Source organism: Enhydra lutris, unplaced genomic scaffold, assembly GCF_002288905.1.
Source record: "Enhydra lutris kenyoni isolate GAN:26980312 unplaced genomic scaffold, ASM228890v2 scaffoldscaffold18, whole genome shotgun sequence".
Classification (NCBI taxonomy): Eukaryota; Metazoa; Chordata; class Mammalia; order Carnivora; family Mustelidae; genus Enhydra; species Enhydra lutris.
This window is the reverse complement of record NW_019154102.1, coordinates 6,649,553-6,676,076: the sequence shown is the minus strand read 5'-3', so window position 1 is coordinate 6,676,076 and position 26,524 is coordinate 6,649,553. Positions and strand designations below refer to the sequence as shown.

At 45.1% G+C, this 26,524-nt stretch overlaps 1 protein-coding gene across 3 annotated transcripts in view; it reads right to left on the bottom strand.

The window, feature by feature from the left end:
• The window catches only part of LOC111147902 (spectrin beta, non-erythrocytic 1), a 197,217-nt gene that overhangs the window by 96,189 nt on the left and 74,504 nt on the right, over nt 1-26,524 (bottom strand). For 2 of the 3 annotated variants that reach the window (XM_022504167.1, XM_022504169.1), the window contains exon 1: nt 14,302-14,768. The exons of the other annotated variant lie outside the window; for it this stretch is intronic. In XM_022504167.1, the coding sequence (XP_022359875.1) occupies nt 14,302-14,410 (109 nt within the window). In that variant the 5' untranslated portion in view covers nt 14,411-14,768. Of the gene's footprint in view, nt 1-14,301; nt 14,769-26,524 lie in introns of those variants that run through there. 3 annotated transcript variants of the gene reach the window in all.

Sequence of the window (26,524 nt, the reverse complement as noted above, 5' to 3'; positions counted from 1 at the left end):
ACACACACACACACACACACACACACACACACACACACACACACACACACACAATGAACATATACGTGCATGCACCTGGTTCCCACCCAGCTCTTGCGGGAAAACCCATAAAAGCCTTTTCTTTTTCTTCTTCTTTTTTTTTTTTTTTTTTTTTTGGGTTACATTCAGTGCAGGAAAAAGCAGCTTGTGGATGAACTCTTGACATCACAGGTATTAGTGACCTCATGAGCAATGGGGTGGCGAGGGTGGGACCTGGGATTACAAGCCAGACTGCATGGCTCACACCCTCACAGCACCACTGGCTTACTACCCAGTGACCCAGGCACAACCCATCCTGAACACAGGGCAGCCACGAATGATTCCAGTGCAGCACATTATCTGCCACCCAGGGGTTCTATGACCCTGTGGAGAAGAGCCGATGTCCAGAGGCAGAAGGAAGGACCACATCATAAATCCCTCACCTGCAGGGGAAGATGCATTTTCTGGGGAGCTAGGGCTGAGGAAGCTGCTTCAAAGCACACTCGAGAAAGAAGGCTGCTGCTAGCCACGGTCCAACCGCTCCCACCACACCCAGCCACACCCAGGGCCTTTCAGGAAGATAGCCATCTCGGGAGACACAGCGTGGAGCGGGGCTCTGGGGACGCACAGCCCGGCATGCCGGCCAGGCCCACTCGCCTAGCCCTGCAACACTAAGCAAGTTACCTCATCTCTCCAAGCCTTGCTTTCCTCATCTGTAAGCAGAGATAACATCTGTGCCTACCTCCAGCATTCTTCTAAGTCTGCAATGAGGTAATGCAGAGGATAAATGGCACAGAGTCGGGTATAAGAGTATTCAATAAATACTGGCAATTGTTACAGAAAAGGCCTCTGTTTCCTTCATCAGTGGACACCAGACCAGCTGAGTGAGACTGAGAACAGAAAGTCTTGCCATTTGTTTCCTGCAAAAAAAATCTCTTAGATTAGGAATCTGTGTTTTTCATGGGGTGCTCCCACACATTATTGTAACTGATTCTCAGAGCAACCCAGGATGAGTAAGGAGGGCAGGTGCTCTCTTTCGCAGGTGTATAAAGCACCCCCTTGCTTATGTTCACCCATTCAAATCTTATCACAAAAACTGTATCTGTTTTCCTGTCTCTTGACCTGTTTGTGAGCCTCTGAAGGGGAGGTTTGGAAGTTGTACCCCCGTGCCTAGCAGAGGGCTAGAAAGGCCCTCCATAAGGCTGAGTATTAAGCAGGAGTTCAGTAATGCCAATAATTATTCTAACGATCACCTCTCCCACTCCAGCAGAATTTTTGTTTGTTAGTTTTTAATGCAAGGGACCTTAGCAAATAAGTTACATTATAAATTCTCACTGGGAAGGGGGGATAAAGAGAGGAGATGACAAATCAACTGCTAAAATCACTGAATGACCAATGCCTCAGTTTCCTCTTCCAAAAACAACTGGTGAGCAGAAGAGCTGCTCTTTATCAAAGAAAAAGTGAGCAAGAATCCATAGCATAACTTATGTTTGCAGCCAACTATGAGCTCATAGGAAGATGAGGTAAGAAAGGTCACTTCAGAATCACTGGATGACAATGGCTAAAATGATATCTGGACCCGCCCTCCTACCATCAGACTGTAGCACGTGGGAAGCACAAACTGTCCCAGGGGCAGCCAGCTCCAGAGCCCTACCCAGAAGGTCAGGGCTCCAGTGTTCCTCCCTTAACTCCAGACCCCTCCCTTCCCAAAAAGCCAACTGAATCTACTACCTTGATAAGGGCTGCGGTCTGTGGTTCTGTGGCCAAGAACTCTTAGTCAAGCTTGGCTACAGTCAGGCCATTGCTGAATGAGTAGGACTTTTAAAAAATTGTTTCCTTGTGTTTCAAATGAAAAAATAACCTCCCATCTCAAAATTGAAATCATATATATTTGCAGAAGAAAACCAAAGTTTTTTTTTTGTTTTTGTTTTCTTTTTTTAAGGAGTGGGGAGGGGATTGGAAGCCACTGACGGCTGGAAAGCAGCCCTTTGGCCAAAACTAGTTTTCTCATGGCTATTTCTTCAGTTTAAAAAGCCAGGCTTGCACATTACACTGGTATCCACGTTTCTGAGGCCCTGTCTCTATTTGCTCACAATATTATTAACTGGCGGGCTTCTAGAAAAACATTACTCATGCTGCATCACTGTGAGCAAAGACGTATGTGTAGTTAGAAAAACTGCATTCGTTTTACAGTCACACAATATAAAAATCTGAATGGCTACCACACCTAGAAGAATGGATTTCCGTTTCACAGGGTACACTTCTACCTCTCTGGCTTTGTAACTGGATTCCATTTGAGGGTCCCTAAGCTCCTCTGCTTCAACTACTCTTGCCCCATTCTCACTCAAGGGAAAAAAGTAAAAACAGCAACAGCAAGGGGGACAACCTGATGTCCAATCAACTTTAGTATCTCTTCAAATACTTCACTACCATGGGCTTCCTTCTCCTCCTCACCAAGTTCAACTTCCCCAGCACCCTGCAGACTACAGGAACTACATGGGAGGTCCCTAGGGTTCTATCTAAATTTCATTTTATCAAAAAAGTAGACAGAGCCAGATAAGCCCTTCCTTAAGTTATAGTTTAGCCACATCAGAGAGCCAAAACCATTACCATGTGATTCACGCTTTCATTCAACCCATTATTTATTATGTGGCTGGGGAGGCCACCTCTTTACTCAGGGGAGGAGAGGCCACCGGGAGGAAGAGCACCTAACTCACTTTAAAACAACTACGTATGTGTTACTGCCTTCCTCAATTTACTTGTTCATCACTCTTGTGCCAAGCACTAGGAAGGCACACAGGGACAAGCAAACACACACAGACCGTGTCTTCCATGCCCAGTCATACGTACTTTTATATAGAACTATGGCAACCCACCGTCTAGCTTGCCTGGGACTTGGGAAGACTGCTCAGAAGGAACTGCCAGTGCTTAATCGGGGATGAGTTTGTCACCCAATCAATACAATGTACTAATTTAATTTAAGATTTATATAGCCACCCCAAGGGCTATTTATTTTTCCCAATTTTAACAGATCAAGAAGATGGGGTCTAGGGAGGTCACTGGTGAAGTCAGGATTTGAACGCAGGCTTATGTGACTCCCGGGTCCAGGTGCTTCCCACAAGGCTGTGTTTCTGAAATAAAATGTCCTCACACTGAACACTGCCTCCAGCAGCCCTCAACAGCCCTCTGCACCACACCACTGCTGCCAGGTTCTGACCGCTTTCCTCCCCTGCTCCCCCCTGCCACTCCCACCCAGTCTCTACCACAGACTGCGCAGCTGGGATTTCATCTGCTTGGCAGTTTGCAGATAATGCATAATCTCCCTCGAGCACTGCAAGACTGAATTTTTTTTTATAGCAAATCGCTTAAACCTCTGTAGGAATAAACGTCTCCTTCAACAGAAATCAGGGCACCATTTTCAAGCATCAGAAACACACTGCACTAGACTTGTACTCACCTCTCAACTATACATTCAAGCCAGAGATCTACAGAAACTCACTGGCATGATAACAGTTCAAACAGACCCCCACAGACTTTCAAAGACTTCATATACATTAAAATAGACCTTCAAAGTTTCTCTTTAAAAAAAAAAAAAAAAAAAAAAAGCCTAATTCAAAAAACCAAGGCCACATTCCAAGAGATAACCACTATCTGTACATCTTGGGAGTCACCAAAATAAGGTCTTTGGTTTGTAGAAGGATTTCAGGCAAAACATACACACACTCCAACTAGCCTGTACTCACATGACCGCTCTCACTCCAAAATTCCATCACAATTACACTTCGTGGGGGGGGGGGGGTCAAATTCACCCAAATAATGACACAACCTATGTAATTTCCTTACCACCAGAGAAGAACAGAGCCCACAGACTTTTTATGTTTTGCTCACATTCTTCACGAATAAAGCGTGCCTCAGTGATCCTCAACTTAACTCTCCACTTGCATCATTTCAGCATTAATAGACTTTAAGACCAGATCTTTCACAAGGCCTTTGTGAAGCCAAATATAGGCTCGCCTGTGTCTCCCTGCTACCATGATTACTGGATTTGCCACTTAAAGGCCCTATGGCTCTTGAAAACAAGGTTGGGGGAGAGAGAGAAAGGCTAAGAAAGGCCTTTCAAAAGCACACACAGTAGAGGCATTCACCAGTCTAGGGAGGGTGGTTCATATTAGTTTGGCTACAGTTCCCTCTGACAAAGTACTGGGTGCCCTGGCTTCGGTAGTGGCTGCTCTAGATGCTTCTTATGAACTTAAAGCCAGCACCATTGTGACCTTCAACCTACATCAAAAGTCATCAGACTCAAACGACTGCTGTCAGCCTTGTATACTCTCTAAAGGGGAACATAAAAGGGGCCGTTTCAGTTGGGTGCGTTTTTCAGGCAAACCAAACACTCCTCTAACGCGCTGAAGGAAACCACACCCAGAACAGGTTTCAGGGGTGGGGGTGGGGTAAGATACCCAACTCAAGTTCAAAAGATTGTCCCCTGTTGGGGCCATTTAACCAGGACCTGTAATAATGTCTGCCATTGACTCCTGAGAGCCCGTCATGTACCAGCTAGTGTCACAGTCTCTTTGCAGAACCTCACTTACTCTTTTTTATTCTTTTTTAAAATTATTTATTTATTTATTTGACAGAGAGAGAGAGAGAGAGAGAGAGAGAGAGAGAGATCATAAGTAGGCAGAGCAACAGGCAGAGAGAGGAGGGGAAGCAGGCTCCCCGCTGAGCAGAGAGCCCTACGTGGGGCTTGATCCCAGGACCCTGAGATCACGACCCGAGCCAAAGGCAGAGGCCCAACCCACTGAGCCACCCAGGCGCCCCTTTTTTTCATTATTTTTATTTTTAAAGTAGGCTCCATACCCAGTGTGGTGCCCAGCGTGGGGCTTGAACTCATGACCCTGAGATCAAGACCTCAGCTGAGATCAAGAGTCAGATGGACAAATGCTTAACCAACTGAGTCACCCAGGTGCCCTGAACCTCACATTATTCTTATGACAATCGTACTTCATAAAAGTTGTATTACCCCTCATCGCAGAGATGAGTGAACAGGCTCAGATTAGTAAAAAGATTGCCCTGATCTGGCAGAGGGACAGAGAATCTCCAGGAGACTCCAAGCTTCTGAGCACAGAGCCCTGAGCTCAATCCCAGGACCCCACAACCATGACCTATGCTAAAACCAAGAGTTGGACACTTAACTAACTGTGCCACCCAGGTGCCCCTTGTGATTGCAGGATCTTAAACAAGTCTTTCCTTTGAAGGTGTCAAAATTTGGCTGTGAAATAATTATTATATAAAAAGAATTATGGAGTAATATAAAGAACAGCTAGAAATTTAACTTTGCCCATTAATAATGACCACCAATCCTGCTGTAGTTAAGAGCATCATCTGAATGGCCTCTAGACACCTACTGATTTCATTACTTGTGCGCTTCCATCAGGAAGGTTCTGGAGTGGTGCTAGTTGACAAAAGTAACTTATCTCCCCCATCTCATTTCTTTTGCCTGTAAGGGGCAAAAACTGCCCAACAAGTTTCAGCAGGTGCTTTTTCTCCCCTATCTAATCAATACCCACTAATTTTAAAGCTTCACCTGCAGACTCATAGGAAATGAGCACTTATCAAGTAACAGGTATTTAGTGTATTTTAAATCCACTTTAACAGCCATACCTGAAGGCACAGCTAGGTGAGTTTGAAAGTGGTTTAAAGTCTAACACCCAGGGCAAGAAGAGTAACATCAATTTAATAAAGGAAGATTTTACGAAGATGGAGCAAGAGGTTAGGGGGTTGTTTCTGCTTAAAAGAAAAAAAAATAGTTTAGAAGTATATAAAGGGTTGAAGTCATAAAGTAGGTACGGCCTTAGCAAGACTCTACTTCCCAGAACACCATGCTAAAATTCTGTAATTTTATAATTCTCCATTAATACCAAAAGGGTAAATGATAAGAAATTGTGCTTTTTTAACTGCACCAATTTCAAAAACTGCAGGATTAGCAAGGAAGAAAATCCCAGCCAAATTCTACAAAAGACTTACAAAGCTAGGAATTAACCAACCATGCTTTTAAAGCCCTGTAATCTCCTACAGTAATACTAAACTTTCTTTAATTAACTATTACACATTTAGATACAAGATTATTTTTATATTTATTTAAAATGCTCTAGTTTACCCAGGAGAAAAAGACCCCATGAAAATCTTACCTTTAACACAGACTTCCTAAAAAACACATAAAACTTTAGGCCTCAGGAAGGTCATAACCTTTCTGGGACTATTTCCCTCTCTGCTCATAGGGGTAAGGAGGCAAGTAAAGATTATTTCCAAGACAGCACTTCTAATACTTGGAACTTGCAAACAAACCACCTAGGAAATCTTGTTACAATGAAGTTCTGACTCTGTAGATCTGGGTGGGTTTAAGTAACCAGGCTGTTAAGTACCTTGCAGTTCAAATTTCAAGGAGTCTATGCTGTTTCTAAGTTTCTCACCCCACAAATGCAACAGCCTCCCAACCGGTCTCCAGTCTCTCTCTTGACCACTACCCTCTAAAGCAACACCAGATTAAGCGGTCAAATCCATTTTTCTTCCAAGGGAGGAAAAAATTTCAGAACAAGTCACTCTCCTATCTAAAATCCTTCAGTGGCTTTTCACAGTGGCTTTTCACGGAGAGACTTCCCCCTGAACTCCTTAACATGATTTACAGGACAACACATCCTCTGGCTTTTCAATTATCCTTCTAGAACCCTTCTTCTGACCTGCTCTTCCTGGCTTTGCTCTCCAATACACTCTGACCACCCTGAACCCACTCTCGCTTCCCTACGCTGGGTCCCTAACGTGGAACAAGTTTTTTTGTCCACTTGCTCCTATTCCGCTCTAAGCTCAACCAGCATTTCCAGCATTGACAAAATACACTTTCTCACATATTTCCTAACTGGTACAGTTCCCACTGAAAAGCAGGCAATTAACATTTTTTGTTAATAAACAAACAGAACAAAAAGCAAACCATCTATCTTCAAAAAATCAGTTTTATTACTTTATTTCTTAGACTCTTCTTGCTCTGAAGTTGCCCAGATTAGTGACTGACGACGGAGGTTTTCAATGGCAAATCCTTTGTGCCCATGAACTGGTTTAACAGCTGCCAGAGTTTTAAGGAAGCCAATCTGGCAAAGATGATTGAAGTCAGAAAAATGCTTACAATGCCCTTATCATTTATCTCATCCGTCATTAGTTTTTTTGTAGCTGATGGCCTAAGAATTGACAGAAACTTGTCAGGCAAGAGGGAGAAAAGACACCAAGATCTAAAACGGCTGAGATCTACCTGGCTGACTGTGGTAACATGCACAAGTGAGACTCCCAACTCTGAACAGATGGATGCCTGTAAGGCTATGGTGAACTGAAAACATAAAGCTTGGTCACTATTCGTTCCAGAATAGTTCCAGAAGAGCGGAAAACAAACTCTGAAGTCCATATTTAAACTGCTGGGCCATGCTGGACTTCTTATAGTTCATCCATATATAGTAGTTTTCTTGAAAAGAAAATACAGTGACGGAAACAATGACCACACCTGACATTTTAAATAGTACATGGATTTTTTCAAGGAAGCATCATACAGATTATGGCATCTGCTGTTCAATGCAACCCGGAGAGGTAAACCTGCCAGGTATTCAGATAAGGGAAGTGGCCCAGACCTTCAGATATCCCGAAGAGGGCTGTGGCCAGGTGCCACCTGCCTCCCTCCCAGATACCAAGTGGCGGGGATTTCTGTTTTTCAAGTGAAACACAACAGATTCTTTATTAAGAACCTGAACAAAACAAAACAAAAAAATTGTCCGCACTTACTGAATTGTCTGCACAACCTTCAAATACTATTATCTTTTTCTCTATTTTTTTTTTAAACTTAGATCTTTCTGGAATGCTCTTTGCACTAATTTGGTGGGGAACTGGGACAGATAATTAGCTCCTCTGGCAGATGAGATGACTGAGGCCTGCAGATGTTAAATGGCTTCTCTAATTTCAAGGCAGAAGCCATTCCTGACTCATTAAATGTCTTTTCCACTATTAAACAATTTTATTCTAAACATACTTCTTCACAACTCTTCATTCTTCAATAAATTAAGAGTATCCGGTCCCATTTAGGAGGATTCACGCAGTCGGTTCCTCCCCGTCTCTCTCCCTCCCCATCACCAAATCGCAAAGATTGTAGGAATGGTCCAATAAGGGAGCATTTCTCAAACTTGAGTGTGCACCAGAACCACCTGGCAGGCTATAAAAACACCAACTGCCAGGCCCCACCCCACAGTTTCAGAATTCAGGCCTGAGAATTTATATTTCTAGCACATTCCCAGATCACATTGATGCTTCTGGTCCGAGGACTTACCTTTGAGAACCACTGCAATAAAGCAGTCCATTGTAACAGTTTCATTTATTTACTCTTTAACAGACTTGGTAACTGCTATGTGTCAGACTGGTTATGCCAGACTTTTGTCTTTATGCCCCTAACCTTTGTGAAATGTAGAAAAAAAAACAAAAAAGGTAATTCAATGGTAACCAAAAGCAATACGTAAAAGTCACAAAGTGAGCAAATGGTTCCACTTTAAATCTTACGGAAGGGAATCCAAGCAGAGATTCTGACCAGGATCTCCTCCCTCTGGGAATACTTAGAATTAAGTGGCATCTGAACTGGAACTCAAAAGTAATAATCCCGACTGAAGAAATAATTCCCGGTGCAAGACACCTAGAGAGCAGGGTCTCAAGAGCAGGGAAATGCAGGGGAGATTTAGGGAATCCTGAGTACTGTTAAAAAAGGAGTAGCAAGAGCTGGAGAGAGGAAGGTCAGCCAGAGCCAAATCACAAAACTTTCTGCAGAGAGCTCTAATCAGGGCCCAGCCCAAGAGTTGCGGGGGAGGGGTGGTTCAGGAAACCAAAGAAAGAGGCTAAAACAGAGGGAGATGCAATGAAGCAGACCCCTTTCCAGGCCCTAGGCATGTGAAGAGGTGACCAGAATAGAGTCATCAGAAAGCTTCCTTAGCAGTCAAGTCATTCAGTCCCATTTCATCACCCTAAGAATAATGGTCTCTTTCCCTCAAAGGGCGTTAATCAGTCACCTCCTCTTCCTCCTAGCCGGCCTCCAACAGTCCTTTTAACAGACATCCCGGTCAAACACTAAAGGAATCGGTATTCCCTTGTCTGTCAGAGTTCCTGGCCCACCAAAAACTGGGAGCACCACACGTCCAGAAATCTGAGCAGTCCTGAGCTCATTAATTTTCCATGCCACTAGAATACGTTCATGGTATCTAGGGAGCGGGTGCGTGGCTCAAACCTAACTGACACTGTGTGGTCCTAGAAGAGATCAAATTTGCAGTCAGAAAACCTGGGTTCCGGAGATGTAGCCTTGTGCCAATTGATTTTAACCCAATGATCCACTTATTTACCTATAAACAGTAAGAGTATCTGCCCCAGAGAGTTATTACTAACACTAAATAAATGCACACTTATTTAGAACTTACCATGTAGTAGATTCCACGCTGGGTACTCTGAATAGTCTCATTTAGTTAATTTAATTATGCGAGATGATACATATTAAAGTTAAGTGCTGTACATATTAATAGTAATTATTATTATTACCACATCATTCGGAAAGAATTCTATTTCACAAACCTGCTAAGAACTTTACAAATTGTGAGCTGAAACTCTGGTAAACTGGTAAAAAAGATACATATATGTATGTTTTTTTAAGATTTTTATTTATTTACTCGAGAGAGAGAGATAGCAAGAGAGAGCACATGAGTGGAGAAGAGAGGGAGAAGCAGGCTCCCCAGTGAGCAGGGAGCCCGATGTGGGGCTCAATCCCAGCCACACTGGGATCACGACCGGAGCTGAAGGCAGATGCCCAACCAAATGAGATACCTAGGTGCCCCCAAAAGATGTATCTTTTAAAAACTAGTGACTTGTGCCACAAAATTTTCTGGGCTTAGACTAGCTATAGTACTGGCAGGTATCCAGACCAAAAAGCCAATCTTTTATGTTTTCATGAAATCCAGAAATGCTCTTTTAATTCTTGGCCCCCACCCGCAAAAAAGAGTCACCATCTGTCAAATCTTTTCACTGTCACAATGGGAATATTTGAAGGCTGACACTTTACATCTAAGACCTTTACATTTTCTTCATGACAAGAAGGAGGTGTAGGCCCAGGAATACACTTTCTATAAGGCTTTCTATAAGGTTTAAGACATATGCAAGACAAACATCTAGGTACCCTAACAAACTGGCAAGCTCTAAAAAATTTGAGAATAAATTTTCTTCACAATTTGTGGGCACAAGACCAGCAATATTTTTTTCCCTAAAAGAAGAAACTAGGACCCCTCCCCACCCTGCAAAAAAAAAAAAAAAAAAAAAAAAAGAAAGAAGAAAAAGAAAAGAAAGAAACACAACAAGGCAAATCTGGTATCATCTAATAAACTGCTCTGTAGTCTCCCTCTATGTCCAGCCAAAGACAGACTACTCCCTAATTCTTTCTAGACAGTGGGACAAGTTCATTGAGCCGGAACAGCTAAGAAAAGGCACCTTCTCCAGAAATACCAGGTGCTAGATGCTAGGGTTAGGCTGCAAAGAAAGCAGAAGTTCATTTTGATGCTTTTCAACTAGATCCTGTCTTCATTACAACTCCACTGCCAGGGCCAAGAGAATCCCGGCTCTCTGGGAAACAAGTAGGCAGGAGAGAGGAATCAGGTTAGGGTGCCCATTGCACAATGTAACCTCATTACTATTATTATGATCATTGTCATTATTGCAGAGATAAAATAGTATCTAAAAGTCTAGGATAAGGTTAGAAAACAACAATGTGCAGCCTGAGCACAATAAAGCTTGTCACCCTGGTCAAGCTATTTGTCTTCTCTCTATAAAATCTCTCAGGTGTGTTCCGAAGACAAGATAACATATATAAAGCTCCTGCTACCATGACTGATACCTGGTAAACACTCAATGAGATCTTTTTCTCACCAACCCCAACAGAGGAGACAAGAAGCTTTATGGAATTACTGGAATGTGAACATTCTTACAAATGTATAGGAATGATGTCCATAAGTAAATGGATGGGTCGGGCATTTGAGGCAGAAGGCAGAAGATGAAGCCAAAACCCAGCGCTTGGTTTTAAGAAGCACTGTAAGCCTGCCTACCTGGAAGACTGGATTGGAATATAAGAGTTGGAACAGGAAGTACTCAGGGTAGGGCCATTTTGGGGAGAGTGCAATGCCAAGTTAAGGAGTCTGGAATTTATTTTACATCTTAGGCAGAAGCAACAGCTTCTGAGTACAAGAGTAGCAATATTCTCCTATAAGGAATTAAGCTAGCTCATTTGAAACTGGAAAAAAGGTATTATGAACCTGTTACTACAAACACATTTTTCTAAGCATGTAGAGTTTTTTGTTTACACATTTCTCTCTTATTAAAAAAAAAAAAAAAAACTAATACAACTTTAAAGATACACGCACAAGCTCTGAGGAAGGTAACTTAATTTTGTAACTCAATTTTGCTGAAGAACAATTTGAAAGAGAGAGAAAGCATGCACTTTGGGTGTGTCTGTTAGGTGTGCTGGGTGCTGGTGGTTAACGGTTGAAGCCATCAGAGGCTGAAGGTCCTGTCTCTTGTCTTATGCCAAGAGAACTCATGTGACAGATATCACTCCACATCTCAGTCCCCCAAATCAGTAAAAAAAAGGTCATACTTATTTGCTTCCTTTCTAAGTAGACCAAATACATTTTAATATCATATATTCCTTGGCCCAAACGTCCTACCTCATCCCCTGGTCCCGCCTGAAATTTTTAGGATCCAGTGTGAAAATATTTGAAATCAGCAAATATGCAGAAATATCTCCCACAAATCACAGTACTCTCAGGCTCTCGAGCATATTTGCTAAATTAATAAATTCATTTAACGGGCATTTAAAAAAAATTCAAAGGACAAGTTTATCAATATTGGGTTAGAAGTGCTCAGAAGGATGATACTCAGAACAGAAAAAAAGGGGGGTAGGAAAGGGCAGCTTTGGAGGTATGTATAAAATTAAATCAGATGATATAATCTATACATCATCAAAAATGTGGTGATTGGAAGAATGATAAATACAAACTGGGGGTAGGTATGGGAAAAGATTTTAGCAAAAATTCTCCCTGAAGTTGCTTAAAATGCCATCAGTTCCATTTATCATTACTAAGGAGGATGCCTGTTTTGAATTCTCTTGGGATACACCATACTTGAAAGTTAACTCACCCTTTCTCAGTTCCTCAACATGGGTGGTTTTCTGTTATAGAAATACCAACACCAAACTTGTGTAACTCCTAAACCACAATATGCAGAAATAAGAAAGTTAACTGGAGGGAACTACATTAGGGAGCAAAAGTCATTAAAGAAAAAAAAAAAACCCTACCACACAAAATGTGAAGCCCACAACTTCTGAAGGGATTTCCTTGAGAAACAGTAACCAGGTAAAAAAAAAAAAAAAAAAAAAAAATCAAGGGAGCATGGTAATTTGTTTTTTAATTTTCCTCTCTCCAGAGAGAACAGTTTAAGACATTTCCTGTGCGTAAGCTCCACCCTTCTCAGTGAGCAGTTTTACAACCATCCTCAAAGCTTTCAGATAACAGCCTTTTGTTAAGGGTGGGCCTGTGAGTACACTGCTCCCCACACCTTCTTATATCTCCTTGGTTTTGCATTTTTTCTGAGACTATAAGTGTGGGCTGACTGGACGTTGGTAATTGGTTTTCGGAACAAGGATCCACCACTCGGTGCGTTCTCCTCGAGAGTATGACACAACCAAGCGGGGAGACTTAGTCATGCTTACTAGAGGTGCATTCTGAATTCTCAAAACCTAAAACTACAGGGCTTCCAGCACAGACCCAGAAGATAACAGACACAACACCATTCCTCTCTTTACCATCAGCAAACTAACCCTACCTCCCTGCCCCCCACCCCAAGTTTTCCCAAAACACAAATCCCACCTTCAAAGAGCTCAAGGAGAATGAGGCAAAGACACATAACCATTCCCTGGAGAGAATGGAGCTGCTGCTTACACCTAACCGCCCCAGGAATGCAGCACAAACTAGCAAATGTTTAAAATCACGTCCTGTTCTGCCTCTTGTTTTCCAGAAAAGTGTCATTACTGTCAACTATTTCACAAGACAAATAAACCTGTGAATGAAATATATCTTTCCTCCCCTTCCCAATGAAAACATTCTAGATTGAGCTGCTTCCTTCCTTCCTCCTTCTCACAGGAACCCCATTTGTGGCACTGAGAAGAGTTAAAATAAGAAACACGCAGTGTGTGAAGGCCACTTTTTCACAGCATTAGTTAGAGCCATTCCTGGCCTACTACTGATCCAGGGGCTTCCAAACGGAAGGAGTTCTGTTTTCAGTTATGAGCCCTTTTTCATTATGAGCTCTGAGAAAATGCCAGCCAGGCCTGCTGGTAGGGCAGGGGCAGCCAAGGGCTGCAGGGGCCACCCCAGCGGTGGGCGGCAAGCCCATCATGCCCCACGCTGCTGCACACAGGACCCTGCTCTCCATAAAAATATGTGCGGTAAAATACTGGATTCATTCAATTATTTGAGACTAATATAGACGCCAAGAAACCTATAATTGATCCAACTAATCCAACCCATAGCATTGGAATGACAATAACTGGCTTTCATTATAAATTATATAGCCCACTAAATTGATGGGAAGGCTCTCCCCAACACAATACATCAAAAGAGTTAAAATTAGGCTTCGGAATCAAAACTGTAATTTACCCAAGGCTTAGGAACAAAAAGACCACTCCCTCCTCCCCTTTGCTATTGTTCTACAGGACTGGGTGTTGAGCAGTGCACTTTACACCTTTAGGATTCCCAGAGGTAAGAGGCTGGGGGCTGGGAGACAGAGGCGACCCGGAATCAAATGCTTGCATACTAATAGGTCTATTAGCATTGATCCACTGAGCGGCAAAGATAGCTAAGAGGCCAGCAAATGTGTGCTTAGTGGGTAGCAGATACCTGACAACCGCGAGTCGAAAGGACAGGAGAGAGGGAGTGAGAGAGAGAGAGAGAGAGAGAGAGAAAGGGCCTCCAAATGGTGGCTTTTCTAGAGTAGAATGAGAAACTGTTTCCTTTAAGGAGTGAATGGGGTGCTCGCAGCCAACCAGAGGCTTTGGGGCTGGGCCGGGCGGCAGCCCGTCTTTATTAGGGTCACGTTCCATATGGCACAAATAAAATCTCGGAACCCCCGTAGGCACAGCCCCAAGGCAGGCCTGGCCTTTGGGAGGCGGGGGCTTACCTTGTAGTTGCTTGAATCTCCCTTCCAGCTGGTTGTAGTTGTAAGGCACCTGCCCCGTGTAAGCTGGCGACAGCGGCCCCGAGATGCTAGATGTCCTCTGCAATTCCATTATGCCCGGCGTAACGCCCCGGCGGGCTGCACGCTGGAAATCCCGCTCCGGCCCCCTCCTACCCCCATCCAACACACAGCAGCTTCCGCACGGCTTGGCTCCCGGCCCCGCGAAAAGGGCTGGACCTTAGGCAAGCCCCATTCCGGTCTGAAAGTCCCGCAGGCAGATCTGATAGGAAGTTGGCTGCAGGAGAGTCCACCTTAGCCCGGCCGGGAGTTACCACTCGGGGATCTAATTCCTTACTGCTTTCCTTCCTTTTGTGGCTCTCAACTAGAAGCTTGAAATAAATTACCGAGGAGGAGCGGGAGGACGGAGGGAGGGAGGGAGGGAGGTGCAAATCCTACTTTAAAAAAATTTTAAAATATGGCCAATCCTAAGCGTGCCCCGGTCGCCGAGCCCAGGAGCTCGCGGGAGCAGTACACACACCTCCTCCCGGCTGCCCGCGGCGGCCGCCGGTTTGTAATTTAATCAGGAGCCACTCTCCGTGCGCTGGGCGGTGATGTCACCTGATTAGCATAACAGCATTGTAGAGGAAACGCAGGCTGTACCACGAGGAGGGGCGCGGGGGAGGCCGGCCGGCCCGCGGCCCCCCCACCCACAGGCGGCCCCGGCGCAGCTCGCGCCGCCTCCTCCGCGCCGGAGCCGCCGACCCCCGGGCAGGGCCCAGGACGCGCCCGCCGCGGTGGTACCTTCCCAAACAAAGCTGCTGGAATTACAATCTTTTGTTGAGAGCCTCATGTAACGTTAAAGTCTCCGATTACTATCACATGAAAAGGAGGCGGCCCGGGAGGGTGCGGAGCCCCGCAGGTCCCCCGCCGGGCGGCTCATCCACTGCTCTGCGTCTGCGGAGATAAGACGGCCACGCGGGCTGCGCACCTGGGTGCGCGCGGCGTCCCCACTGCGCGGGCGCCAACCACTCGGCGCCGGCCGGGCCGGCCACCGTGTCAAAGTGAGACACGGCCACTCTGGGCACTCCACGGCGAGGGGAGGTGTAAGTTCCGCGCACAGAAAAATCTCAACAGACTTCTGCGGCCCTCACAAGATGTTTGGCGGAAGATTTGTAACACTGACCCTGTAAGACAACTCAATGCTAGATTTACGGGAGCACTGATTTGCAAAGCATTGTGGGAGAAAGGTACACAGGTAAACACCTCAAGGATCCCTGACCTGAGGAGTTTACCCAACGGATGGGGAGATAACAGAAATTACCCTCAAATCCTACTTTGATTTGTAAAATGAGTCTCCTGAACTTTTGGGTTCTTCAAGATATTAAAACACTCCTCCTTAATTTCTCCCACCAATCTCAACCAAAAAAAAAATTTTTTTTTTTTTAATCTACAAAGAAAACAGTGATCTAAATGTATTTTGGGGAAGTGACTGACCCTCGTTTTTTCTTCCCACCTTCCCCAACTAACTGCGGGCAGACAACAAATCACAAATTTGGCTTTTCCACATGGAGCCCTGCAGCAGTACTCACTGAATAAAGTATTTTTTCCTAAGGGATTCCAATCTGCTCTAAAGAGGTGGGCCTCCACTCCAGGATTACTTTAGTCCCCAGGGCACTTGTAATTCAAGCAACTCCAGCCTGCCCCCAGCTAGAGTTAAAACAAACCTGAAGTCTAGTTAGCTGTTCAACTGAGCAACTCCCATTCTGAGCATCTACAGCATAGGCTTTTAAATACAACCAGTGTCAACCTTTAGCTTTCGAAAGCTAGGGCCAGGATTTGAAGGCATTTTCTCATCATCCAGAATGTAGAGTAATTTCTAAAACCCTTTTAACCACCCACAGCTGCAATTCACAATGCTGACAGGAATGTGGCAAAATGGGGGGTTACTGGAAGAAGCAAAGGACTAGGATTCTGAAGACCTGAGTTTCTAGTCCTGGCCAAGGCTCTTAATCGCCTATGACCTTGGAAGAAACCCTGGATTCTTTCTAAACCTCTCTTGTCAGACAGGAATAATTAATGCCTACCTCTGCAACGTCAATGAGGGAATGATGTGAAAATGCCCTGACAACAATAATTCCATTCAAAACTAGGAGTGAATTTTTCAAAATACCCCTTGCATATTTCCCCCCATGTACCACATCAAAACTACAAAAAGTAGAATGGAGAATTTTCTCAATTAAGATCTTAACAGGACAGGACCTTCTTCACTGTTAAAATACAGTATATATTAATATTAAATAAACTTCACTATTAAATATGAAGTTTTAAGTCTCTAAGTGTCCAGCTGTGGGCCAAGACAATGAGACTGCATAGTGCTTGCCAATTTACAATGCTTTATTTTTAATCTTTAAGCCACTTAGTGTATAGAGTATGAGTCACCAGTCTTGGAGTCTCCCTTTCAGCTCCCTCTGGTATGGGGAAGTAGGTGAAATAAGCTAATTAGCCAGGTTACTACTAGGTGATGGGGTTAGAGACTGGGACTAATATAGCCAAACTCAGTACTAAAGAGCACACTCAGAACAAGCCAGGCAGAGTGAACACATGCCAAGTACTGGAAAGAAAGGTTTTGAGGCTGGGGAAGGGTTTACTAACCCTGCAGGGGCAAGGGTAAGAAGTGGGAATCTATTTGCTATGATGGGCAGGGGAAGAGGAGGACACAAACCTGGTGACTCATCTGACCACCTCCAACTCAGCAGTGGGGAGGAGGTAAAGGAAGGCCAGAGGCACTCGTTCTTTATTCCATTTGGTATTTACTAGACGCCAACTGTGTGCAAGGTGCATTGCCCAGTGGAGGCTTCAGAGATGACTGGGCAAGTTCCAGGCCAACAGAGATGGGACAAATACGCAAACAGTCTAACACCAGAGAAACAGACAGGGGCTAAAGGAGGGGGCTATAAGAGTTCAGAGGATAAGGGAGAAACAACTGCCTAGGAAGACAGGCAGAAACACCTCCATGAGGGCCTGGCATTATGACCAAACCTTGAAACATGTAGATTAGCAATAGGCTGGGAGAGAGGGAAGCCTCCTCTCCTAGTGAGGGGTGGTTGGGAAATAAAGGCACCAAATAGACAGTCCCAGGAATAGCACCAGCAAGTGCTACCCTTTGACTGGAGCATGAGGGATGGTCAGGCAGGAGGGAGACCCTGAGGGAACTAAGCCTGGGCTGGAAACTACTGGAGACTTTTCAGCCGCAGGAGGATGCAATCTAGGTTGGGCTCTAGGGAAGAGTAATCTGCAGTGGTCAGTTAGAATGGGTAGAAAGGAGAGAAGCCGAAAGCAGCAAGGTCACTCAGGTGGTTACTGGAGTTCTCCAGGTCAAATGACTAGTCAGTGTGAGGCAATAGGAACAAAAAGGAACAGACTGATGCAAGAGTTAATCCATAGGACTCTGGTAACCAACAGTACGTGGGTGGGAGGTTCAAAGGCTAGGGTGATGGAAGACTCGGGGGTTTTTAGAGCTGGCTGCAGGCTGGAGGGAAGGATTGAACATTTCTTTCTGTATCTGAGTTACCTGCAGCAGCAAGGGGCGACAGGTCCAGAAGCAGTCAAGGACGTGGAGCAGGAGCTCAAGGCCGAGGAGAGAGTCCCATGTACAGTGAGAGAGACTATAGTGGGCTTAAACCCAGGAAGGAAGGTAAGAGGCAAGTGGCTGGGCACAGAGCCCTGGGGAAGGCCAGGGTCTGTGAGGAAGAAGAAAATACAGTAGAGATACCAAAGAGCTACGGAATGACAATCCATGAGAAGAAAGAGATACTCAAGGAGGAAATGGGTTAGGATGGCATCATGTGTTAGAAAAAGAAGGAACCAGAAGTCAGGGAATATGTGATCCAGTAGGTGAATGAGTAGTCGGTAGGTAGTAAAAGCCAAAGTGAGGCTACAGGAATGAAAGAATGAGGAGCAAAGGGGAAGAAGAGCAAAAAGGTAGAGGTGGTGAGTAGTGAACAGAGCAGGGGGAGGGGCTCCGGGCCCGTTCCAGCTGAGCATATCCTCTGTGCAAAGGTTTCAGCCCTGAGTTGCCACAGGTAGGAAAAGGCCAGTGGGAAAATGGCTCTAAGATATGGGTAGGGCAGCCAGCCCTAGCCAAGAGGAGATACCCCTACCTTCAGAAGCAGGAAGGAAAGGACAGGGACATTGTAAGGAAGAAAAGAAATTTAAAGGAATTACCCAACTCTGACTTAAAGCAAGAGGCCAGGGGTCCTACCCACAGTTTATCTGTAGTACTCGAAGAAGAATCCTGGAGACACCTATGGCAGAAACACAGACAATGTGAAAGGGAACCTGAAGGGGAGCAAGACAGTTTTCAGAATGCTCAGGAGTCAACCAAGGTTTTACAGAAACAGACTGTGTGATTTCAGCCTATTCCCTCGATGTTTTCTAACCTAAAAAACTAGTGTCCCTCACCCAGGCCAGGGATATCAACACATGTGGCTGGCTCTGGGAAGCGGCTGTGCCTGCCTTCAAGCTGCACCAAGATTCCAAGGCATAATGACAAGTGGCCACAAGTGACGGGCACCGTCAGCAATGGGATTGAAGCGCCTGGAGCCCAGGCAACATGTATCCATCATCCTCGTGGTGCCAGATGATAAAAGGTTACTTGCAGACAGCACAAATTAGGAGTGCTGTGGTCTGCTGAAAGGCCCCAGTCCAGAGTACTCAGGTTCACCCCTCTCCTGAGCACCACGGAGAAGTGAGGTCATTGCATATGTGTCTAACCTTCACCGGGCCTCACCTGGAGATCAAACAGGTTGGAGTTTATGGTCATAAAAAATTCCTTCTGGCTCTAAATGTATTTATCAGTGATAAATAATCTCCCTTCTCTCCGAGACAATTGTTTTAGCCCCAATTATCCTCAATCTCCATATAAACAATAGGCCCTAATAACAGTATCACATTAGTCCAGCACTTTGGAATTTCCAAAATGCTTTCACATACATTTTCTCAAGTGACTAAATGTACGAGGTTGGTATTAGGTCCATTTTGCAGACAAGGCAACTGAGATTCAGAGGTACCATGCCTTGCTGTGGGCTCTACAGCTGATGAATGGCAGAACCACACCTGGACCCCAGACTGACCAAGTTTAGCCCTGTTTATCCCATGTACTTAGAGCATATTATCAGCTACTAATGTTTGCAAGATTTTCAGAAAAAAACATAAAAAATTTGGTAAGTGGTATCAGGATACCTAAAACCCAAGTAAACCTCCACAGGAACTTATGCGACACTTAGTTGGGTCAGGAACAGGCACATTTTCTGCTCTTCACATGGAAGTTGCTACTTTAAGGGTTCTCTTGTGAATGGGTTTTCTTTGGTCTTGTTTGGTTGGGTTTTGTTCCTTTTCTCATACTTGGATCTATACACAAAGATTCATTATATGATTTAGCATGTACCATGTGAATGGAAACACTAAGCTGAGATTAAGACTATGTTTGTCCCAAGAGGCTTTATGAAGTCCGAGAGGTTTAAAAAAAAAAAAGGAAAAAGAAAAAAGACAAACGTCTTCCCTGCATCACAGCAAGCTTGAAAGGGTAAACTATGGAGTGTTCATTTCCTGAACATCTAAACATCAGCAAGATTGCAATGCCTGGGAGGGGATGGCCAACATGTGAAGATGTGATGGGATGTGTACACATTCAAGGACTTGAAAAAACAACCCCAGAGCTGGGAAAGAAGTGGTGGGAACAGGGAAGGATAGAACACAACAAAGTTTCACATACAAAGTGTTTTGCCAAATTCTCTGCCCTTTCCGGATCTGCCTTTCCTTCATCTGGACAACAGCTGGACGACCACAGCCATTTTCTCCTGAGTGTTTCTTTATAGGAAACCAAAATAATATTATTAAAATAATCCTCTTCCATTGGTGTGGCCAGATAGAGAAGCAGGCTCCAAATCATGCCAGTGCATTTATGCTCCCTGGAGCTGAAGCTTATGTGATCTGTCTCATCTCTCTGGCCCACCCACCCACCCCCTTCTCCAACCAGCCTCCTGCCCATTAGTTGCAGTCTTGAATCCTTACCTTGCCCATTCTTTTTCTGCCTCCCCTCTACTGTATAATACCCCGAGAGCCTCCCACCCCCTAACTACCTAGTTACCACTGTCCTTTCTCCCACAGCCTGCCTCAGTATGTATATTCTCAAAAACCCATCCTTGATTATGCAAAGGGAACTGCCCTACATACTACAAAGCTCAACCAACTAATCAAGCATACCACCATGAAATCCAGTCAAAAACAGAAAACAGAACTACCTAGAACCTTCTTCCCCTGCCCTCCCAAAAAGGTACAATTTTCAACAAGTCCCACCGTCAGAACACATCTCTGACACTAGTGTTTCTGTTCACTGCTAGCTGCCTGCCACCCTTCCAGAACGTCTCCTTTCTCCCCAGTGGCCCCGCGTACACAGGGCCCACAGCCTGGGCAGCCAGAAGCAGTCAGCAACATGTCCTCATGACCACGCCGCTCCTGACGATCGGGACTAGCCCACTGCTCTGCTTCCTCCCAGAGCATCACCCGCAGAGCATTGGCGTCAGAGTTTAGAGGAGTAAAGTTGCCTAAAAACTGACGTGAAATCTGGGAATCTGGCTCTGCTACTTTCTAACTCTGTGATTCCCTGAGCCTGAAATGTTGGCACAACAATGGGACCAACTTCATAGGGTTGTTGTGTAACTGAGATAAACGTTTAGATAGTCACACTGTGCAGCTAGGATTACTTGTCTTTAAACTCCTCACAGAGGAAATTTCAAAAACTAGTTCTCCCCCCACCTTAGGCCACCAAGGAGGCTACTGGCTGGAGGATGTTGTGGGTTTCCTGTGGAATCACTGACCCAGGCCAGGGACTGGAACGGGTACCCCTCTTGATCTCTAAACAAGGGCAGTTCTAATGGCAAGACCAGTCTACTACCTGGGAGGTGTTCACAAACCCCATTTCCTTCTCTGTCACTCACCCCATTTTACACTGGGAAACACATATTCAAAATCATATTTTATAATAAAAATAAAGCAGTTACACTTCAGAGATAACAAGAACACAATATTCACTATGAAATGAGTTACCAAGGACCTAAATTTTTTTTTTTTAAGATTTTATTTACTTATTTGACAGATGGAAATCACAGAGAAGCAGGCAGAGAGAGAGGAGAAAGCAGGCTCCCTGATGAGCAGAGAGCCCGATGCGGGGCTCGATCCCAGGACCCTGGGATCATGACCTGAGCCGAAGGCAGAGGTTTTAACCCACTGAGCCACCCAGGCGCCCCCAAGGACCTAAATTTTTACAAAGGCCAGTGTTTATTTGAGGTGGGCTATCAGATTTGATAGTTCAGGACTTAGAACGCCTAGACAAAAAAATTAAAGGGAAGACTAAAGGTATTTTTCATCTACAGCAATTGCTATCTTTGTTCTTTAGAGGATACAGATTTTTTTTTCCTCTCTATCTTCTACATATACACATACACACGCATACCTTCTACAAAATTATCTGGTTACATCACTGCATCTGAAATACCAGGGCAATTTAATTCCCATTTATATGTTTTTTCTGTTTCTTGTTCAGCTGGTCACAGCAGAATTGAATACAAAGTACCTGACATCTCTGCTAAGAAGGAGAAAAATGGCAAATTATACTCAGTAACAAGTACCCAAGGTCCTGGGGAAGGAATGTAGTTTATTGAATCTTCTACCCCGCCAAACCTTATCCTTGCATTCTTATCGCATCTGTCATCTGCACATGCAAAGCTTCCCTCTATGGGCAAAGGAATGCCCCAGTCCAGAGGCCCCACCTTTGGCAAACAGGTGTTGCTATGCCTGTGAATATAACACCAGCCAGAGCCAAGACTGGGCTTCTCTGCTACAGGCACAGTGGTTCAAAGGAAAAGAACATCCAAGGAATGCAGCTGGGGCCAGGCCTGCTCTTGCCCAGAATGTTTGGTTCTGCTTTCCACCTCCCAACATGGAGGGAGAAGGCTGACACACACAGTTGTTCACAGCCAGTGGGCCAGAGTTTTACAAGGAAGCAGATGGGGCAGTGAGAAGATGCTGTTTCCTGGTGGCACAGCTCATGGGAAAAAACTGGTAGAAAGAAGATGCAAATCTATTCTTTGTGAAAATAGGCCTCTGGACTCTGCCCTCAGGTCTTCTTCATACCCATGTTACCTTTTCCAGAAGCTTACCACAGACTGGCTATAATGAGAAAGGGTGAGAAGAGCAGATTAAACAGGCCCCAGAGGGGGAAGAAAGAAGAGGGAAGGGAGGGAGGCAAACCTCATCATCAAGGCACAGGCCCCATACCTCCTGGTCCACAGAGAGTCAAAGTCAACCCACCTACATGTGCTTGGACCCTTCTGGGAACACAGGCCACACTGGAGGGACCCACAAAGTTATAAGAAGTGATTTCTTCTGTGCAGGCACTTTCAACATAGCTGAGAAAATAGGTCAGACAAATGGGCAGACTGACGGGGAACACGGACGGGGACACACACACACACACACACACACACACACACACGGTAGCATGTAACAAATGAAGATCAGGAACAGTTACAGAAAGTACCATTCCAAATGGATCAACAACAGCACCTCTCTACTTGGCTGAGATAAAAACAGAGCAGAGTGGGGTTTCTCCCACACAAACTCTCTCTGGGGCTCTACTGTCTTATCTGCGATTTTAATGTGGCTCCTATACAAATCCCTGCCAACAAGTGCCACAGCCAACAGGAGAGTGTAGGTCATTATATTTGTTAATTAGGGGTGGGGGGTGGTGTTTCTTCCTCTTTGAAACACAGGTCTCGACTACACAGCTGTAGGACTATGGAATATGGTGTGCGGCCCTGGCATGTTCAAATATGAAATATTTTAAGGGTGCAGTCATTTCTTCCTCCTCAGCACCTGAGTTTCTGCCAATCTCTCAATGAGATAACACAGCCTCCTTCCCACAAGACTTCGCTAGGCAGCCACTCGCTGGGCACAGGCCCTGAATAATTCATGCTCAGCCCGGTCACTCAGGAGCACCAAGGCCCGCCAGCTGCCATTAGCTGGAAGGCCGGCTCCAGACTTACTATAGAAGAATTACCGACTATCAGCTACCTCTGAGACCTTCTGTAGAGAAACCCACCACTCTTCCCACTTTTCTTCTCCCCATTTTTAACTAGGTACGTTCCCACCAGATCCAAGTGTAACTTTTACTCTAAGGAAGACAGATGCCAGTACCAATGGCTTAAAGAGAAAGGGACGCCCTCCAACAAAAGCACAGTCGGGATGTCACTTCCCCACTAGGGACACTGAGATGATGTGGGGAAAAGACCAGACACTATGCCTGACACGAAAGATGCTCAATATGCCCAGTCCTCGTCCCTTCCTCCTCCTCGTCCCTCTGCTCTGGCCAAGCCTGATCCACATTCCGCCACCGGTTTTGGCCTTTCCCCTCGTCCACGCCTCTGCTCTGAGTGCTCCCCTCTCCTCCGTCGAAAGTCCATCCATCCTTTAAGCCAAGCCCCAAACATCCCTCCTCCAGAAAGATTTCCCAGATTATCCCAGCTGACATCTCTGCTTCTTCTCAGAAACCCTACACCTGTACCAACAGCCCCCCCTTGCCTGGCACCTACTGTGCCCGGCCCTGGAGTATTGCTTTTCTTGTGCACCAGTCTTATCAGCCTAATTAAAATAATGGGAGGGGCACCAGTTACGGACTCGAGAGAAGTGAAAAATGGGACTCCATCTCAGCTTTTGTCTCTGACCAGCCTTGAGACCCTGAGCCGGTCCCCTGGCTTCTGGGATTTTCTCCCTAAACACCACGGGATTTAAAATCCAAGAAAAGCCTCTGGATAGATGGCTGTTAGAAATACACCACAACTTGGGGCGCCTGGGTGGCTCGGTGGGTTAAAGCCTCTGCCTTCAGCTCGGGTCATGATCCCAGGGTCCTGGAATCGAGCCCCGCGTCGGGCTCTCTGCTCCGTGGAGAGCCTGCTTCCTCCTCTCTCTCTGCCTGCCTCTCTGCCTACTTGGGATCTCTCTCTGTCAAATAAATAAATAAAATGTTTAAAAAAAAAAAATACACCACAACCTGTTTGCAGGCAGATGCAAGTCTTGGGTAACCTTCACTCTACATCCCCAAGCCCAGTATCCGCTGCAAAGCAGCTGTTCAAAAACAACTCAGCAGTTTCAGAAGCCTGAGCAGAGCAAAGGCTCCATGGGGGAGCTGGCACCAATCAGAGGACTGCAGAACCTACTCCACACCACGTGACAACCCTTGGTCTACACGTTAATCCCTCACAAAAAGAAGATGCAAGTTCCAACTCACACAGGTGTCAAGAAGGTCCCTTCCAAAATTTCCCCACCTAAGCCAACCATTTCATTTACAGATAAGGACAACGAGGCACACAGAGGCATGCCCAGAGATACAGAGTAAGTAACTGCAGGCCCGAAATTAGAAAGCAGGCCTTCCGGATTCCTGCTGCCTTTTATTTCTAGGGCAAACCAGGAGCTGAGGACAGAGGGAGTGGCAGCATTTCTGTTAGAAAGGTGGGCCCAGGGCTCAAAAATCAGGAAAAGCTCATCTTTGTCCCCTCTCACCTTCCAGCTTGCAACACCAAGGTGAAGCCAACAGGCTCCTACTAGGTGGCAGATGGTGTTTATTTTCCACATTCTCTGATGTCCAGCATGTCCCAGGACAGACAGAATGAAAACCCAGAGCCTGGCACTAACAGCTACCATCCTGCCTCACAGACCAACATAGTATCAAACACACTGCCAGCCCCAGGAAACTTTCAGTTCCCTGCACTGGACTTTTCATTATAATTCTTTGGATGTTCTGAGGGAAGAGTTACTTAGGAGGCATTTTTTAAAAACATCTAACAGATGGATTCGTTGATTTGAACTAGAATTTTAATGACAGGTAAGGAGGAGTCAAGAGAGCTAAGAGAGAGACAAAGTTCTTTTCTGAAACCTGACATGTTCATCTCCAAGCACCTCTCCACTCACCTTTTATTACCATTTCTACCATCCTCTTAATTACCATCTAACCAGGAAAAAACACAAATTGTGGCCACGATGGTGCCTTTCTCCACTACACCTTATTTTTATAACATAATAAAAGCTTCAGTAAAGAATGTAGAGAAATCGGAATGCTTGTGCACTGCTGGTAGGAACATAAAACAGAGCAGCTGCTGTGGAAAATGGCACGGAGGATCCTCAGAAAATTAAAAATAGAATTACATATGCTGCAGCAATCCCACTTCTAGGTATACATCCCCCCTGCCTGCCCATGTTCACTGCAGCATTTTTCACAAGAGCTGAGCAGTGGAAACAACCCAAATGTTCACTGATGAATGCACAATGTGGCATAAACACACAAAAGAATATTATTCAGCCTTAAAAAAGAAGGCCATCCTGTCCCATGCCACCACATGCATGAACCTGAAGGACGTCATGCTAGGTCATTATGAGGATGTCATGAAGAAAGCCAGTCAGAGAAAGATGAGTACTGTATGATTCCACTTAATGCGGTATCAAAAGTAGCGAAACTCCTGAAAACAGGAGAACGGAGGCTGCCAGGAACTGAGGAGAGGGCGACGTGGTCTGGGGGGGGGGTTAAGATGGTAAATTTTATGTGTTTTTTACAATTAAAAATAACTTTTTTTTTTTTTTTTAAAACCACTTTACTAAAGAGTCGGGGAATGTAGAACCGGGCATGGGGACAAGCAGCAGGTGTAGAGCTATGTGGTCTTTGTCTGGGACTCTGAAGCTCAAATATTCTCAGATGCTATCAACCAGCACAGTGATCCCTCCAAGCCCACGCTTCAACCCTTAAGGAAAAAAAAGAAAAAAAAAAAAACTTTACGGGAATCCGGTCAACTCTCATTTTTATATGTATTTTTTAAAAGTCTGAATGAATTAGTTATTGATTCCAAGCTGCATCTGAGCCACACATCTGTGCAAAGCACTGTGGTAACCTCCATTTACCAGTTACCACTGGGGTGAGGCCTTAGCATCTCCACAAGTCCAACCTCCGTGACATTGTTCAAAAACGTCGTTCTTTCAGTCAGCATCTCTGAGACTGAACCCCCAAAACACAGAAACAATCAACTGGCAGCTTAGGAACAGTGAGTAGCAACACATCATAGTTAAGCAGGAGTGTGTACTGGCACACTTTGGGCGTGTGTATGTGTGTGCATGTGCGTGT